We start from the raw sequence: 17789 nt of genomic DNA, 5'->3' as shown, positions 1-17789 counted from the left end.
ACTGAGCAAAGCCCTGCTCTTGTTTTGTTAATAGTTCATTATTTTTTTCCCTCTATCCCCTATAACTATACCCTTAACCTCAACGCACTTAATCTGTTTTTTTAATATTTATTTATTAGGCTGCATCAGGCATCCTGCAGGATCTTTCAATGTGACACAGATTTTCTGTAACAGCTGCAATGCACAGGACTAGTTGCTCTTCAGAATGTGGGATCCCAACATTGCAAGTAGATTCTAAACCACTGGATCGCCAGGGAAATCCTGCTTAATCTTTTTATGTCAACCTTCAAAAATGTGTATCTGTGCGATTATACTTAAAATTTAAAAGATGTTGGGTTATATATATTAGATAATATATGTCTAACCCAACATCTTTTAAATTTTGAGTATAATCTGTACTTAAATTTTAAGTATAATTCTGAAACAGATGGGAATACCAGACCACCTGACCTGCCTTTTGAGAAATCTATATGCAGGTTAGTAAGCAACAGTTAGAACTGGACATGGAATAACAGACTTGTTCCAAATAGGAAAAGGAGTACGTCAAGGTTGTATATTGTCACTCTGCTTATTTAACTTATATTCAGAGTACATCATGAGAAACTCTGGGCAGGATGAAGCATAAGCTGGAATCAAGATGGCTGGGAGAAATGTCAATAACCTCAGATATGCAGATGACACCACCCTTACAGCAGAAAGTAAAGAAGATCTAAAGAGCCTCTTGATGAAAGTGAAAGAGGAGAGTGAAAAAGTTGGCTTAAAGCTCAACGTTCATAAAACTAAGATCACGGCATCCAGTCCCATCACTTCATGGCAAATAGATGGGGAAACAGTGGAAACAGTGGCTGATTTTATTTTTTTGGCTCCAAAATCACTGCAGATGGTGACTGCAGCCATAATGTTAAAAGATGCTGACTCCTTGGAAGGAAAGTTATGACCAACCAAGACAGCACATTAAAAAGCACAGACATTACTTTGCCAACAAAAGTCCATCTAGTCAAAGCTATGGTTTTGCCAATAGTCATGTATGAATGTTAGAGTTGGCCCATAAAGAAAGCTGAGTGCCAAAAAAATGATGCTTTTGGACTGTGGTGCTGGAGAAGACTCTTGAGAGTCCATTGGACAGCAAGGAGATCCAACCAGTCCATCCTAAAGGAGATCAGTCCTGAGTGTTTACTGGAAGGACTGATGTTGAAGTTGAAACGCCAATACTCTGACCACCTGAAGCAAACAGTTGACTCATTGGAAAAGACCCTGATGATGGGAAAGATTGAAGGCAGGAGGAGAAGGGGACGATAGAGGATGAGATGGTTGGATGGCATCATCGACTCAATAGACATGAGTTTGGGTAAACTCTGGGAGTTGGTAATGGACAGGGAGCCCTGGAGTGCTGCGGTTCATGGGGTTACAAAGAGTCGGAGAAGACTGAGCATCTGAAATAAACTGAACTGAAATTATACTTTAATTTTAAATATAATCAATATATAGTCAAGACTGTATATTGTCACCTTACTTATTTAACTTCTATACAGATTACATCATGAGAAATGCCAGACTGGATGAAGTATAAGCTGGAATCAAGATTGCAGGGAGAAATATTAATAACCTCGGATACGCAGATGACAACATCATTATGGCAGAAAGCCAAGAGGAACTAAAGAGCTTCTTGATGAAAGTGAAAGAGGAGAGTGTAAAAGCTGGCTTAAAACTCAACATTCAAAAAATGAAGATCATGGCATCTGGTCCCATCACTTCATGGCAGATAGATGGGGAAACACTGACAGACTTTATTTTCCTGGGCACCAAAATCACTGCAGGTGGTGACTGCAGCCATGAAATTACTTGCTCCTTGGAAGAAAAGTTATGACCAACCTAGACAGCATATTAAACAACAGAGACATTACTTTGCCAACAAAGGTCCATCTAGTCAAAGCTATGGTTTTTCCAGTAATCATGTATAGATGTCAGAGTTGGCCCATAAAGAAAGCTGAGTGACAAATAATTATTTATCACTAGAGCCACCTGGGAAGTTTATTTTACTGTATGCATTAATTCTACCTGCTATATAATAATCTATTCTATGCATCCAATACATTCACCTAGCTACTCTAAGATAAACATACATGTTGACAATTCACTGCCATCAAAAATAATGCTTCTGAACATCTTCACAGGTTAAAAATAACTCTGTCCCCCACTTATACTTGCTATTATCCAATTTATAATTCTTGATACTACTGATATCACATATCAATATTGTTTTAATCTGAACATCTCTAATTATTAGTGATTTAGCATATATTTGATAATGGGGTTTCTATCTCTGTAAATAAATATCTGTTGGTATTATTTGCTGTTTTCTTATAGTTTTCTCTGTACACCAGTTTTAATTATATATTCCAAATAAATTATTTGAACATAAATCAAACCAGTATTCTTCTGGACATGACAGAGCAACAGGACCTACAATTACCAAGTCACCATAAACAACTAGAAAACTGGACAAAATGTATGAAACTAAAACTGTTTTGAGACATGGAAAAGAGGTAGCTCAAGACTGTGATCCTTGAGAAAGGGAAACAAAACAAGCCATGATATTCCCAGACTTTTTAGCTGGAGTCAATTTTCATATCACAGATCATTGCACAGGGGAGGGAAATCAAACAGAACTTAAAAATCTCACTGAGTCAATGAGGCAGAAACTGGAGAATGGGTAGTCTGAGGAGGACAGAACCATCAGGGCAGAATACTACAGAGGAAGGACCAAGGCAAAGAAGAGACTCTAGAAATCTTCACTGACCCTTTGACATAATACCAAACTGTGCATTTCTACCTTAAAACTCAACAAGGTGAGATTTTAACAGCCGTAAGTCAAAGAACTCCCAGAGCTGATAGAGCCAGGAATCACTGGGACTCTCCCAGCACTGCGGAGAGACCTCAGGCTTATACTACACCTCTTGTCTCGTGTGTGAGATTCAGGGTCATGCACAGAAACTCTACAGAAGCGAGGCCAGAATAATAAGCTGACTTTGCCTGAGAGCAACAGCCAATCTAGACGTGACCCAAAAACAATTTTAAAGTAGTCCTTTGGAAGGACTGATGCTAAAGCTGAAACTCCAGTACTTTGGCCACCTTATGTGAAGAGCTGACTCGTTGGAAAAGACCCTGATACTGGGAGGGATTGGGGGCAGGAGGAGAAGGGGACGACAGAGGATGAGATGGCTGGATGGCATCACCGACTCAATGGACGTGAGTCTGAGTGAACTCCGGGAGTTGGTGATGGACAGGGGGGCCTGGCGTGCTGTAGTTCATTGGGTCACAAAGAGTCAGACACGACTGAGCCCCTAGACTGACTGACTAAGGGCAAGGACCACAAGTAATTGATCTGCCTGCAAACAACAGTGTAACTATCTTAAAAGAACCATAACAAAATCCAGCAACAGGCACTTGGTCACCACCTGCTATGACTAACATCACTATGTCTAAACTCACTAACATAAGGAAACTAGAAAACAGGACCTATAAGTAAAAACACAGTGAGCAAGTAAAAAGCGGACCTAGAAAATACAAAGATGACAGAATTAGTGAATCAGAACATTAAGCAGCTATTAATATGTTATATATTTCCAAAGATTGAAAGAAAAAAACATGAATGAGGGGGAAAAATGAAGAAACAAATAGAATTTAGAGACATTAAAAGTATCTGAAATCTGAAAAGTTTAATGGATAGTAACAAAACTACAGAAGAAAAGATCTTAAAAACACAGCAATAAAAGCAATATAAAATGAAACACAAAGAGAAAAGACTTTAAAAAAAAAGTGAATAGATCTCAGTGACCTAAGGTACAATGCAGAGAAGATTAACCAACGTGTAATTAGAGTCCCAGAAGGAGTTGGAGAACACCTAGTAAGAATAAATACAAGGTAAACTTCACCAAGAAACATAATAAAATCACTTCAAATTAGTGATAAAAAAAAAAAAATCTAAAAAAAAAAAAAAAATCTTAAAAAGAGCAGAGAACTGAACTTTGATTCAAAGAAGCTAGAGAGTCTAATCATTTTAATATAATACAGTATAATGGTAGAGCACAAACTTAGATATACTCAAACAGAACTGGATTAAGGATCAACAGGCTGAGTAAACTGCTGTAGGCAACGATTTCTAAAGAGCTCTAAAATAAGCCTAGAAATGCAACAAAAAAGGAGAAAATATTTACTAGTATTTCCCTAGGGGTAAGTAACTAAAGGGTAAATAAACAGGTTGATGAGGCACCTGGAGTTCAAAATCAGTTGACCAATACCAAAATTCTCCAAGCCAGGCTTCAACAATACGTGAACCGAGATCTTCCAGATGTTCAAACTGGATTTAGAAAAGGCAGAGGAACCAGAGATCAAATTGCCAACATCCATTCGATCATCAAAAGAGCGAGAGAGTTCCAGAAAAACATCTACTTCTGTTTTATTGACTATGCCAAAGCCTTTGACTGTGTGGATCACAACAAACTGGAAAAATCTGAAAGAGATGGGAATACCAGACCACCTGACCTGCCTTCTGAGAAATCTGTATGCAGGTCAGGAAGCAAGAGTTAGAACTGGATATGGAACAACAGACTGGTTCCAAATAGGAAAAGGAGTACGTCTAGGCTGTATATTGTCACCCTGTTTATTTAACTTATATGCAGAGTACATCATGAGAAACGCTGGGCTGGATGAAGCACAAGCTGGAATCAAGATTGCCGGGAGAAATATCAATAACCTCAGATATGCAGATGACACAACCCTTATGGCAGAAAGCGAAGAAGATAAAGAGCCTCTGGATGAAAGTGAAAGAGGAGAGTGAAAAAGTTGGCTTAAAATTCAACATTCAGAAAACTAAGATCATGGCATCCAGTCCCACCACTTCATGACAAATAGATGGGGAAACAGTTGAAACAGTGACAGGCTTTATTTTTTTGGCTCCAAAATCACTGCAAATGGTGACTGCAGCCATGAAATTAAAAGATGCTTGCTCCTTGGAAGAAAAGTTATGACCAACATAGACAGTATATTAAAAAGTTGAGACATTACTTTGCCAACAGAGGTCCGTCTAGTCAAAGCTTTGGTTTTTCCAGTGGTCATGTATGGATGTGAGAGTTGGAATATAAAGAAAGCTGAGCGCCGAAAAATTGATGCTTTTGAACTGTGGTGTTGGAGACGACTCTTGAGAGTCCCTTGGACTGCAAGGAGATCCAACCAGTCCATCCTGAAGGAGATCAGTCCTCAATATTCATTGGAAGGACGGATTCTGATGCTGAAACTCCAATACTTTGGCCACCTGATGTGAAGAACTGACTCATTGGAAAAGACCCTGATGCTGGGAAAGACTGAAGGTGGGAGGAGAAGGAGACAACAGAGGATGAGATGGTTGGATGACATCAACTCAATGGACATGAGTTTGAGCAAGCTCAGGAAGTTGGTGATGGACAGGGAAGCCTGGCGTGCTGCAGTCCATGGGGTCGCAGAGTCGGACACAACTGAGCAACTGAACTGAACTGACCGATACCATCCCATGCAAAGGAATATGAAAATGCACCTAAGGAGAGTAGATCCAATAAACCACATGGCTTTTGCCCACTGAGTGGGTTGTTCAAGTTTAAGGGCCACACTTAAAACTACTCAGATTGATAGAGAAGCTAGATGCTGCTACCCAACATTTTTATTTTCTCTGTCCTTTGCCTTTTCCGCTAGTAAATGCTGAATGTATATTTGAAATATTAATCATTCAAAGAAGGACCGAATTACCAACCTTCTTGGAACACTCAGTTTTCTTACTCCACAACTGTGTCACGTGATAGCAAAATCAGCCCTGTAAGTCTAAATGCTATTCTAATGATCTCGTCTACTCAATTTGACATTCAACCCCTGTGCAGCAATATCAATTGCTTAAAAGCCAATAAAATGTTTGGAGAGGGGAATATTCTCAAATATCAAAGAAAATTTAAGCTTACCCATTGCCCTTTATCTCCTTGAAGTTTACTGAAGAACAGCTTTAGTTCTCGAACTGTCAAGTTGTAGCTAGCCAGCACTCCCAACATGTCAACTAAAAGATCTGGAAACAAAGAAAGCAACAAATAAGATAATTAAGCTACTTCTATCTCTTGAAGAATTAAAATATACAGTGCTTGCTTAAGAGTTTAGACAATACAGTTCCAGATCCATGTCACATGCTCAGTATCTCTTAAATATTACTAAAGAAGAAAACTACTTAATAATCACACTTCATTTCCTCACAACCACTGTATTATAGAAAGTCATACCTGCAATCATACTGTCAACTTTTTCAATTTTCCCAAGCACTTTTTCAACAAGGCCTACTTCAGTGCAGATTTGAAGATTTCGTATACTTTTCTTCAGAATGGCTGTAAACATGCTCCAGACTTCTGCTTGGCAAGTAACATCACATTTTTCCAGTAAGTCCACCATGCAGATGATACTCTCACCTTCTTGAATAATGAAATTCATTTCTAAATCAAACTGCCCTCCTACCAACTTCAGGGGGCGACAGGGAGGGTGGAAAGAAAAAATACATTAAAAGCATTAGCATTTCTTCAATGTAACTAGAGTACATTACAAAGCTTTAGTTTGCCAGTAACTACCCATATATATTCTTCTCTACCCCTTACAACAATAAAAAGATCTTTTTTTTAATTTATTTATTTTAATTGGAGGCTAATTACTTTACAATATTGTAGTGGTTTTTGCCATACATTGACATGAATCTTTAAAAAGATCTTTAAAACACATACACACACAGCTCTAAAAAATAAAGCTTCAGAAGAAATCTTCATTTTAAGATAGCACAGTCAATCAAGACTTAGAATATAAAAATAAAAATATTTTCAACAAAAACAAATATAGGATGTCTTAGGTAAATCACTACCTACTGACACTGATGAAGATCTCAGGTGTATCCCACTCTTTGAGACCCCATGGATGTAACCCGCCAGTCTCCTCTGTCCATGCAATTCTCCAGACAAGATTACTAGAGTGGGTTGTCATTTCCTCCTCCAGGGGATCTTCCCGACCCATAGATTGAACCTGGGTCTTCTTCACTGCAGGCAGATTCTTTACCATCTGAGCCACCAGCAAAGCCTCAATGAAGATCTAACTTAGCTCTATAACTGCTTCTAATTCAATGTTTCCTCTATGAATTAGGTAATCTGTAAGCTACACACTATTCTTGCCTAGAGGATTCCATGGACAATGGAGCTTGGCCAGCTACAGTCCATGGGTCTCAAAGAGTTGGACACGACTGAGCAATTAACATTGTAAGCTACTCATAGCAACCCAAAGATCCTTTGCTACCCGTACAAGGTATGAGCTCACAGCAAAAATGAAAAGCTGAAAAAGGCTCAAAGCGGACACAAAACTTGTAGTTTTACTTGTCAAATTCCTGGTTTATTATACATACCTATCCATTTTGATCCCTCCTATCAATAATGAGGATAACTTAAACATAAACTTCACACACACTCAAAGCCAGTAAGTAAAAAAATGTTATTTCATTAAGATTGCTATCAGAAAATCCATCCAGAGAGAACTGTACTGAGACCTATTCCTACCTTGGTATGTCACCCACAGCATTCTCCTACAGAGGCAAAGTTTTTTGTTTTTTTTTTTAATTTTAACAAACCCCAACTGTTTAAACGAAATAAAATACTTTTAGAATTACCTTTGCAGACTTTTTTTTTTTTTGGCCATGCCATGCAGCTCACGGGATCTTAGTTCCTCAACCAGAGATTAAACCCACGCCCTCAGCAGTGAAAACACAGTCCTTAGACTGCCAGGGAATTCCCAGGCCTATCTTTTTTTACTAGATTTTTTAAAGATCTCTATATTTTAAAGAATAGTTACATATATGATTCACCTACACTCCAGTCCTTCTGAACACTTCTTTATTATGCAGTTTTCATTATGTTTTACTAAACTCAAAAAGTAGGAAAGAATTACAAGAAAGTGAACTGTACAAAACAAAATCTCATACGAAGAATAACAGACGTGACCAAATAGAGTTTACTTTGGAAAAGCAAAAAAGATTCAGAATTAGGGAATCAATTAAAACTCCATACAGCCAGGAATGAATACACATCCCATGTTCTGTCAAAGATACACACTAGCATGAAAAAGAAAGAATGGAAAAATGAAAATCAAGAGGCAGTATCTGCATGCAAGCAGATAAGAATTCTTGGCAAGCACAGTGTTAAAGGCTTTTGGTCCTTCTAGGAAAGCTATGGCAGAGATTTTAGTGTACAATTCTTTGCGTCATCAGGAGCAACAGGTGACACAGGAGATGACAACTGTGTGCTAAGAGTCCCTCGGTGTCCCTGGGCCAATCCTCCTAGCAACATGGTCCTAGCTATAAACACGCTTGGTTCCCCAAGGTGATCCAAAAATTCTGTAAGCTGCATGAGAACTCCTAATAGAGATTTTTTTGGTTTTATGATTAATCGTCATTTTTTTTCACTTGATGTATCCTTAATTTTATTCTGAAATAATTTCAGACTTTCAAAAAATTGCCGAACAGTATACAGTTCCTGTATACCCTAATGTGAATATATTGTATCATCATAGTACAGTCATTAAAACCAGGCACAATACTACAGATCTTACTCAAATAGCAAGATTTGTCACACTAATATCCTTTTTCTGATCCAGCATCAGCATCTCCTTAGTCTTCTCCAAACTATGACAAGTTACACAGGCATTCTTTGACTTCCAGGATGTTGACACTTTTGAAGTGGATTTGCCAGCTATTTTCATGACTGTCTTATAATGTGAATGATTTTTCATGTTTAAATTCAAGCTGTGTATTTTTGGTAAAAAATACTCTATAGAGATGACATGTGTCCTTCTCAGTGTATTATTATTTCAAATGATACCTGATTGGTATATTATTCAGATGGTATCTGATGTCAGTATGTCCCACTATTGGTGAAGTTAGATTGATCTCATGCTCAAGGAGGTATCTGTCAGATTTTTTCTGTTTTAAAGTTATTATCTTTCATTTTCATATTATTAAGCTTTCTTATAAGAATATTCTCAAAGAATACTTTGAGACTACACAAACATATTGTTTCTCATCATACTTTTAAGCATCCATTAATGGATCTTACCGGGAATTGTAAATACTGAGGCATAGATAAATTGTCATCTTCTATTTCCATCAAAATTTCTATGTTCATTAATTTTAAAGACTTTCTTTAATAATAAAATACACCTAAAATGTCAACATTATGCCCCAAAAGGAAAATTGGAATGACTTTCATGAAAGTCACAAATAAGACTAAGAGGTACTATCACCACTACCAGTTGACATATTTCTGGAGATACAAAAGTCACATTTAGTGTGAAGGCAGCAACATGTATAAATATCAGAACAGGGGGGTTAAATTCCAATCATTTTCAGATGATAATGAGGAAAACTAAAAATGGCTATAACTGAGATAAGTGTCTGGCAATGGAACTACTGATTAAAGTTAACAAAATGAATCCATCTCAGAAAGAATTATGCTACAGAGAAGCCAGACACCAATGGTTACCTGAACAACTAGAAATTTATTCCACAGGTACATTTAAGTAGTGATGTTAGACATAAGAACTTCATTTCGCATGCAACAGAAAACAGAAGAAACGATACCCCTCAAAAAGACAAGATAGAGTTAGTAAAGTTGTGTTTATATAATGGAATATGATTCAGTCATTGGAAATAACGAGGCAGCTCTGACAGAAAAAAACATCTCTAAAATACACTGTGTAGCTGAGATAATCAAAGTGGAGAAAAGTGTGAATAGTGGGCTACAGTTTGAGAATAAAACATATACATATAAACACATACCTGAGAATGATACACGAGAAACGAAGTGGTGATTGCCTCTGCAAAGGCAGCTGAGCGCCCGGAGGGCGAGGGCGAGGGCAAGGGCAGAAACGGGCCAACGGACACCCGAGGACGTCCCCACACTGACCTGAGGACGTCCCCCACACGGCTCTCACAGGCCACAGGCCCCGCTGCACCCACTTCACCTTGGTGTTACTTACATCAACCTTTCATTTTGACCTGTGTTTATCACCAGCAACATGCACCCTTCCAAGAAGCTCAGAATTAATTTTTGAAAAGTAATTTCCAAAAAAAATCCAAATATTTCACCAGCTTTTAAATTGAGTTTATCCTGTAAGAGCAGTATCCAGACAGGTGTGTTAAGTATTTCTCCATTGCTTTAAATATTGTAAAATATGCCTTTCAAGGAGAAAATTGATGGCAGAAATTGGCACATACACATGTGGCATATTTGATATACTATATATATGCATGTCTATTATACCTAAAAAGCACGCACAGGGTCTACAGTATGTCATGTTAACCCTTTTAATAGTTATCTGAAGCTGATCAACCTTCAAAACACAAATTTGTTTCCAAAGGCAGGGATCATAATCCAAGTCCAGGCACTGGCTAGTTATTATCTGAGCTGTAGTAATGGCTGTGCACTACAAAATGTAATCTTCCCAAATGTCACAGTAAGTTATGAATATCTGAGCAGCCTAATGCACTTTACTAGCCATGAAATGTGAAAATGTAATCTTATTACCTTTTTTATGGTTGTATTTTTTTGAATAATGTAGCCTGGAAACTGATGTATAGTCTTTTTCTGCATTTTAGCATGATTTGGTCTCCATTGCGTTATAGAACATTTTTCAAAACTCTCCATTTCAACATATTTTAGTCTTTGCCTGAACTTCATAAACAATTTTTATAGCCACCTTCAGGGTGGTATAACATTCTTTGTATAGGTTATGGTTTAAAGTACAAGATTATAGAAATTATAAAGTATATTAGTCAAAGAATCTAAATAAACCTTCACAAGTTTTGTATTAAAACTTTATTTGGGCACAAAGATTATTTTCTTCACAATGATTTTATTAACAAAAGGTTTTACGCTTTTTAGTGATTAAAGCTAAGTCACTTGTATTTTCAAACAGCCAAGAAACAAATATAGACCAAAACTAATTATTTTTCTCTTCAAAACTGGAAAGTCTATCATACAAGAAAATTCTAATACTTAAAAGTAAAGACATGTTTTCCCAGGAACCTTGCTAAATTTTCAAAGATGCAGCAGGTATAGCAGAAACTGGACAGAGCACATGCACAGTTTATGGCCCTAACCAGGTACTTCCTATCTCCTGTCTAAGCCATTCAATCTCTGGTACTATGCTACCGCAGCCCTGGCGAACTCTCACACCTCTGTACTCCCTAGGGTTATTTGTGATGCTTCCTACTAAATATTTCAGTAAAGGCAGATAGAAACTCTTTAAAAAGCCAGACCATGACCTAGAAACTCTTCAGCTTATCTCCTCTCAGCACTTTCATTTAATAGAGACAGACTGCACTTTTCCTTACAGAGATAGTTCTGTGATTGGTACTCAATCTGTCAAAATAAAACATGTATTGTTAAGGGCCTTTCTTGGAGGTCCAGTGATTAAGACTCAGTGCTTCCACTTCAGGAGGTACAGGTTCAATCCCTAGTCAGGGAACTAAGATCCCACATGCCACACAGCATGCCCCTCTCTCAAAAAAAACTGTTGAAAGATAAAAACACAGATGATAACTATTTTTTTAAAAAGGGCGGAGGAAGGAATGGCTCACACCAAAATTAGGATACAGATAATTTTTCTGATTTAGATAAAAAGATTCCAAGATGTTAATACTGTTCTATCACTAATCTGCTGTTAGGTATATGTATTTATATTTTATGTACATTTATATATTTTACACATGTATCTTTGGTATGTTTGATACACTTCACAATAAAAAAAATTTTTTATGTGGTTCCGTGATGAAGGTTCTCCTAGAGCAGCTAGCATAAAGACACACAAATTTAACCTAGAAGGGCACAGGCTACACAACATTCTCTTAGAAAAAGCTGCATTCTCTCCAATGAACTCACAAACCAAAATAAACTCACAAACCAAAATCAAAACACACAAGAGAAAACAACACAGCATAAAGATGAGTCAGTAGACATGCTATTAATAACATGAAGTGCTCAAGAACTTCAAACTATAAAATTATCAAATGTATGTGATTATAAATAATTACAAAATTATGTAATTGAGACTTTCCAAGAAAGAAAATAAGAAAAAAAGGCACAAGATTAGGAAGGAAAAGCGGGAAGATATCCCAGCAGATTTGAAAAATAACAACAATAAACAGAACTTCTACAAAATAAGCAGTCATTGAAATTAAAAACTCAACAGGTTAAAAAATAGAAAGAGTTAGGCAAACTATCAAGGAACTAAAACAGCTGAGCAAAGTCCCAGAAGGCAGGAGAGTGAGAAAGAAGGAAATAGAAGACAAAAAGAGAGGCTGAGACACTGAGGACAGTATGAGAAGGACAATTACATGTTCAACAGAAAGTCCAAAAGTAAACACTGAAGGGAAGGAAAGATGGCATAAGCAGCTAGAATAACGGAGACCTTTCTCAGAGTCATCAGTAATGTGAGCAGAACACACAAAGTCCCAATCCTGACACAAAATTTAACACTACAGATACTATAGTAACATAATAAAACTTATTTTAATACTGTCAGGTCTACTTTCAGATAAAAAATTTCCTGTATAGTAATATTTCCCTCTCTTGGAATATTAATTTCTCTAAGTACAGACAGCAAGGTGTTTCTCTCACTATTACTGGTGTAAGTAGAGGCTATTGTGAACTAGATGCTATAAATGTTAAAAAAAAAAAAAGAGTAAGTTCATAATGAATTACAGTAATTACAACCCTTAAAATGTCATTTAGCATCGAAAGAATTTCACACAACATAAAAGTCTAAAACATATCCTCACTATTAGGTACTGGCAATGAAATTTGCTATTTTAAGATTCATTATGAATTATAAAACACTCAACAGTAAGGGTTGGGGGTTAAGAATTTTTTCGTTTCAGCAATTCACTGATTTTCCCTTGTCCCTTCTAAAACTGTAATTTAAAAAAATATATATTCAGGTCCTAGGAATTACAGAATATTTAGTCTAATACAAAAGAAATTTCTCATTTTAGAAAATTAGATTAACTTTGCTATTCTCTGCAATTGGCTTCCTACTTTCTTGTATCATTTAAAGAACCATACTTAACATTTTCTTAAGGCCCAATTTAAGCCCTATCTCTTCTAAGAACCATTCTGAGTTTTCTGCTGCTGCTGCTGCTGCTGCTAACTCGCTTCAGTCATGTTCGACTCTGTGCGACCCCATAGACAGCAGCCCACCAGGCTCCTCCATCCATGGGATTTTCCAGGCAAGAGTACTGGAGTGGGGTGCCATTGCCTTCTCCATCTGAGTTTTCTAGCCTACCATAAATCTGGGTGGCCCAGTCAAATGTTTCTGACTATAAGACAACAATTTCATATGATTTAACCTAATATTTTAATCATATCGTGTATAATTTTTTCATATCACAAGGTTTAATCATTTCTTCAACTAGTTTCCATCAATCTTTTCTATTCAAATAGCATAGATAATGATCCCAGAAAATAGGAACCATTTTAAAAAATATTTTTTATCTTTTTTAATCTTCATACTATGTTTGACATTTAATGAATGGATCCTTAGGATACATACCATTAGGTTTAAATATTACTCATTATTTACATAATTTAAAAATTAAGGAAATAAGCTTGAGTTTTTACTATATCCCAAGTGGAAAAAGCAAGAAATCTGAAGTCCCACTTGTAGTATCTTAATCTCTCTCCAAAAGATAAGGTAGGCACTCAACAATATAATAATGAAGTGTCAAGACCCCAGCAAAAGCTCAATCCATTTCGTGAAAGCATTTGTCCAAAAAAGATCCATACATGAAAATTTAGTTTTGTTCATAATCACCCAAAACTGGTGATTCAAATGTCCATCAACTAGTAAATGTATCAACAAGACATTGTACAACAATACAATAGAATATATACTGCATATATTTATATAATACAATATATATACATTCTATATAATAGAACAGTATATTGTATAGGGAATATATGGAATATATATTGTATAGAGAAGCCCTAAAATAGAATACTCATCAGCAATAATAAAGAACCAACAATCAATACCATTAACAATATGAATCAATCTCAAAAACGTTACATTAAGGCAAAGAAGCTGGATATAGAAACTACATTTAATTCCATTTATATGACGCTCTAAAAAGGAAAGAAGTATAGGGAAAGACGTTAGATCAGTGGTTGCCAGGGGCTGAGAACAGAGGGACAATTCACCACACACACACACACACACAAACACGAAGGGGTGTTTTGGGGGTGATAAAATTTTCAATATCTTGATTATTGTATTGGATACCCAAAATACATCCATCTATCAAATAAAACAATACATCTAAAAGGATGAATTTTACTGTATGTCTTTAGTAATCCTAAGACTTAAAATAAATCTGAAAAAAAAAAAAAAGAAGCTCATTTATATCGAAGGCAAGAGAGAAGGAAAACCCACTGACTAGAGCGCTCCTCAGTTTTTCTGTCACCGGGGACTGGTTCCGTGGAAGACCATTTTTCCACTAGACTAGGGGTGGGGCTGGGGGGTGACACAGTCTCAGGATGATTCAAGAGCATCACGTTTATTGTGCATTTTATTTCTATTATTTACATCAGTACCACCTCAGACCATCAGGCATTAGATCCCAGAGGTCGGGGACCCCTGGACTAGAGACAACAATGTAGAATCAAACGGAGAAGGCATGGGATACAAGGAAATAAGAAGATGTGAACAGAAATTTTTAATCCTTAGCATTCTGTAATGTATACTACAATCAGAAATACCCTGGGAAGACTAAAAAAATTATACCATAATCTCACAGTGAGACTGGTCTGGGCTTAGAGATCTTACACTACTATATTAACAAAGACTATAAAGACTTTCCATAATCTTAAAATTCTAAACATGCAAATTAAAAGAGTTAAAGTAAACTCCATGAGGAAAAACTACAATTTCCAGGCAGCCATTTAATACTCTGAACTGAAAATTATTCCCTTTGTAGTTTTTGTCCTCCCCCTTCCACTTACTGTCTTTCAGATTTGTTGGAATGCCCAAAAGCATCAATAATTTCTATAAATATTAGGAATACACTTACAGAGATATAATATTTCCATTTCCATTATATAACTAATTCTTGGGACTTCCCTGGTGGCTGAGATGGTAAAGAATTCGCCTGCAATCCTTACAAGAACCAGGTATGTCACATGTATCAATTATTTTACACCTACTTATAGAGAAACAAAAGACAATTAATTCACAGCCAAAACCTCTAATCAGACTAATTCACTCCTAGCCTCATGTTTTCCTTCTATCTTCATTAATAATCTAACATTTAAGTTGGGTTTTCTAAAGTTTCTTTACATAGTGAGCTAAAGTATCTGAAAAATTTGTGAATTTCACCACAAAAAATTAGTCAAAATGCATGTCTTTCTGGTAATGAATTACCATCTTTACAGTTTTTTTAAATTCCCAAATATACTAGGAAGTAGCAAATAATCTCTCCTCTCTCACTGTTCATTGTACCTTTCGTTAAGAATTAGAAATTTTCACTCAACTATGGCACGTCTACAAAACCAGTATTAACCAAAAATCTTCTATGATTCAGGAAGTCTGAGAAACACCAGATTAAACAAGGCAAGAGACAATTACATGATAAAATTCCCAGAGCTTTAATATGTCACTGTGCATTATAAATATCAAAAAGATATATAACCAATGTATGGACTTCCCAAAACTTATTAAACAACGGAACGAATTTCTTTTTGCTTTCTCCATTAATAGCATTATTCAAAAGCTTTGAGAAACACTGGATAATCTATTTGTGTTCTTGAAGTTTACTGCTAGGAATAACATGACAGAATTAACTATGTTTATGCATACATTTAAAAGGCCTTTCAAATTTTCAGGTAAATGGTTTAAACAACCTATTTTTCATAGGTTTCTTTTTACGATTTATAGAATATAATAATTAGACAAAGAGATATCTTAAGATTAATGTAAGTGAAAAGAAAATATAAGCTACCAACATCCATCAAAATGAACCCCTATCCCTTCATGAACAAATCAATCCAAAAGCCAAACAAGACAGACGATCTCCCACATTAAATTAAAGCTGCTCTGGGTTCCCGCAGAGTTGAGCAGAAATAACACACGTGAATTCCAAGCCTCGGTCAGTAAGCACTTTATGGCTTCCCTTGTATCACTCATCTGAAGAAAACCAGCCTCCATGTCATGAGGATCCTTAAGCAGCTCTGTGACAGACCCACCTGGAGAGGAACTGAGGCTTCCTGCCAATACTCAGCACCTACTTGTCAGTCATCCAAGCAGCCCTGGAGCAGGGCCTCCAGCCCCAGTTAAGCCTTCAGACAACTGTAACCCCAGCCTATATCTTAAATGTAACCTCACGAGAGACCCTGACGCAGAACTGTCTAGTCAATCTGTTTCTAAATTCCTGACCCACAGAAACTTTATGACTCTTCTAAGCTGGGGGTTTGGGGATCGTTTGTTACACAGCAGTAAGTAATATAACTGCAAATCAATCAGTTAATAGTAGTTGGGGGAGACTTTTTACTCTATATATTTCTGTGCTATTTTTTTAATGCAATACAAAATAAACAATAATGATAAAAATACAGAACAATAATAACGTACATGTACTGAGTGACTGTGTTGTGCTATGCTAAGTCGCTCAGTCGTGTCCGACTCTCTGCGACCCCGTGGACCGTAGCCCGCCAGGCTCCTCTGTCCGTGCGGATTTTCCAGGCAAGAATACTGGAGTGCGTTGCCATCCCCTCCTCCCAGAGATCTTCCCAACCCAGGGATCGAACCCAGGTGCCCCGCTTTGCAGGCGGATTCTTTACCGTCTGAGCCACCAGGGAAGCACTGAATGACTACTGTGAGCTAATCACATAAAAACACAAATATTAAAAGTACCAAGTTCCCTATAACAGTTCAAAATAATAACAGACAGGGACTGAGTGATTACTGTGAGTTATGTACTGTGCCAAGCGTTTTACATTAATTACCATTTTTAATTACCTCTCAAAAAATAAAAAACTAGCAATACCACCACAGAGTTAACACCTAATAGATTAGGCACTGAAACGTAAGTAACTCACATAAAGTCACAGGACACTGAGGTGGTGGAACCAGGGTTTCGCTTGATGAAAGGAAAACAGACACAGCTGGAGCAGGCTTTTCACGTCTACCTTCTTCCCTCTGAGAACACAGACATGACACCCAGAGGTACAGCAGCCACCCTGACACTGATAACCTACAGAGAATGATGTCGGATTCATGATCTCTGAAGAAGAAGATTTAGCCTCACGACCAGGGACCAGGCTTGATCACTCAAGAGCTTTTGAGTAGCAGAGTTTTATTAAAGTATAAAAAGCGACAGAGGAAGCTTCTGACACAGACATCAGAAGGGGGCGGAGAGTGCCCCCTGCTAGTCTTAGCAAGGGAGCCACCGCACAACTGCACTCATCTCACACGCCAGCAAAGTAATGCTCAAAATTCTCCCAAGCCAGGTTTCAACAGTACATGAACCGTGAACTTCCACATGTTCAAGCAGGATTTAGAAAAGGCAGAGGAACCAGAGATCAAATTGCCAACATCAGCTACATCATCGAAAAAGCAAGAGAATTCCTGAAAAACATCTATTTCTGCTTTATTGACTATGCCAAAGTCTTTGACTGTGTGGATCACAACAAACTGTG

General features: G+C 37.0%; 1 protein-coding gene across 5 annotated transcripts in view; it reads right to left on the bottom strand.

Annotated features, from left to right (window-relative positions):
• Positions 1-17789, bottom strand: part of LRBA (LPS-responsive vesicle trafficking, beach and anchor containing) — a 758995-nt gene that overhangs the window by 664655 nt on the left and 76551 nt on the right. For all 5 annotated transcript variants that reach the window (XM_010840761.1, XM_010840760.1, XM_010840763.1 and 2 more), the window contains exons 3-4: positions 6297-6528; positions 5988-6088 (exon numbers count right to left, since the gene is read on the bottom strand). In XM_010840761.1, the coding sequence (XP_010839063.1) occupies positions 5988-6088; positions 6297-6528 (333 nt within the window). The remainder of the gene's footprint in view (positions 1-5987; positions 6089-6296; positions 6529-17789) is intronic.

This window comes from Bison bison, unplaced genomic scaffold (assembly GCF_000754665.1).
Source record: "Bison bison bison isolate TAMUID 2011002044 unplaced genomic scaffold, Bison_UMD1.0 scf7180017864146, whole genome shotgun sequence".
In the NCBI taxonomy this organism is placed as follows: domain Eukaryota; kingdom Metazoa; phylum Chordata; class Mammalia; order Artiodactyla; family Bovidae; genus Bison; species Bison bison.
Note: the sequence above shows the minus strand (reverse complement) of the source record. Positions and strands in the feature narration are given on the sequence as shown.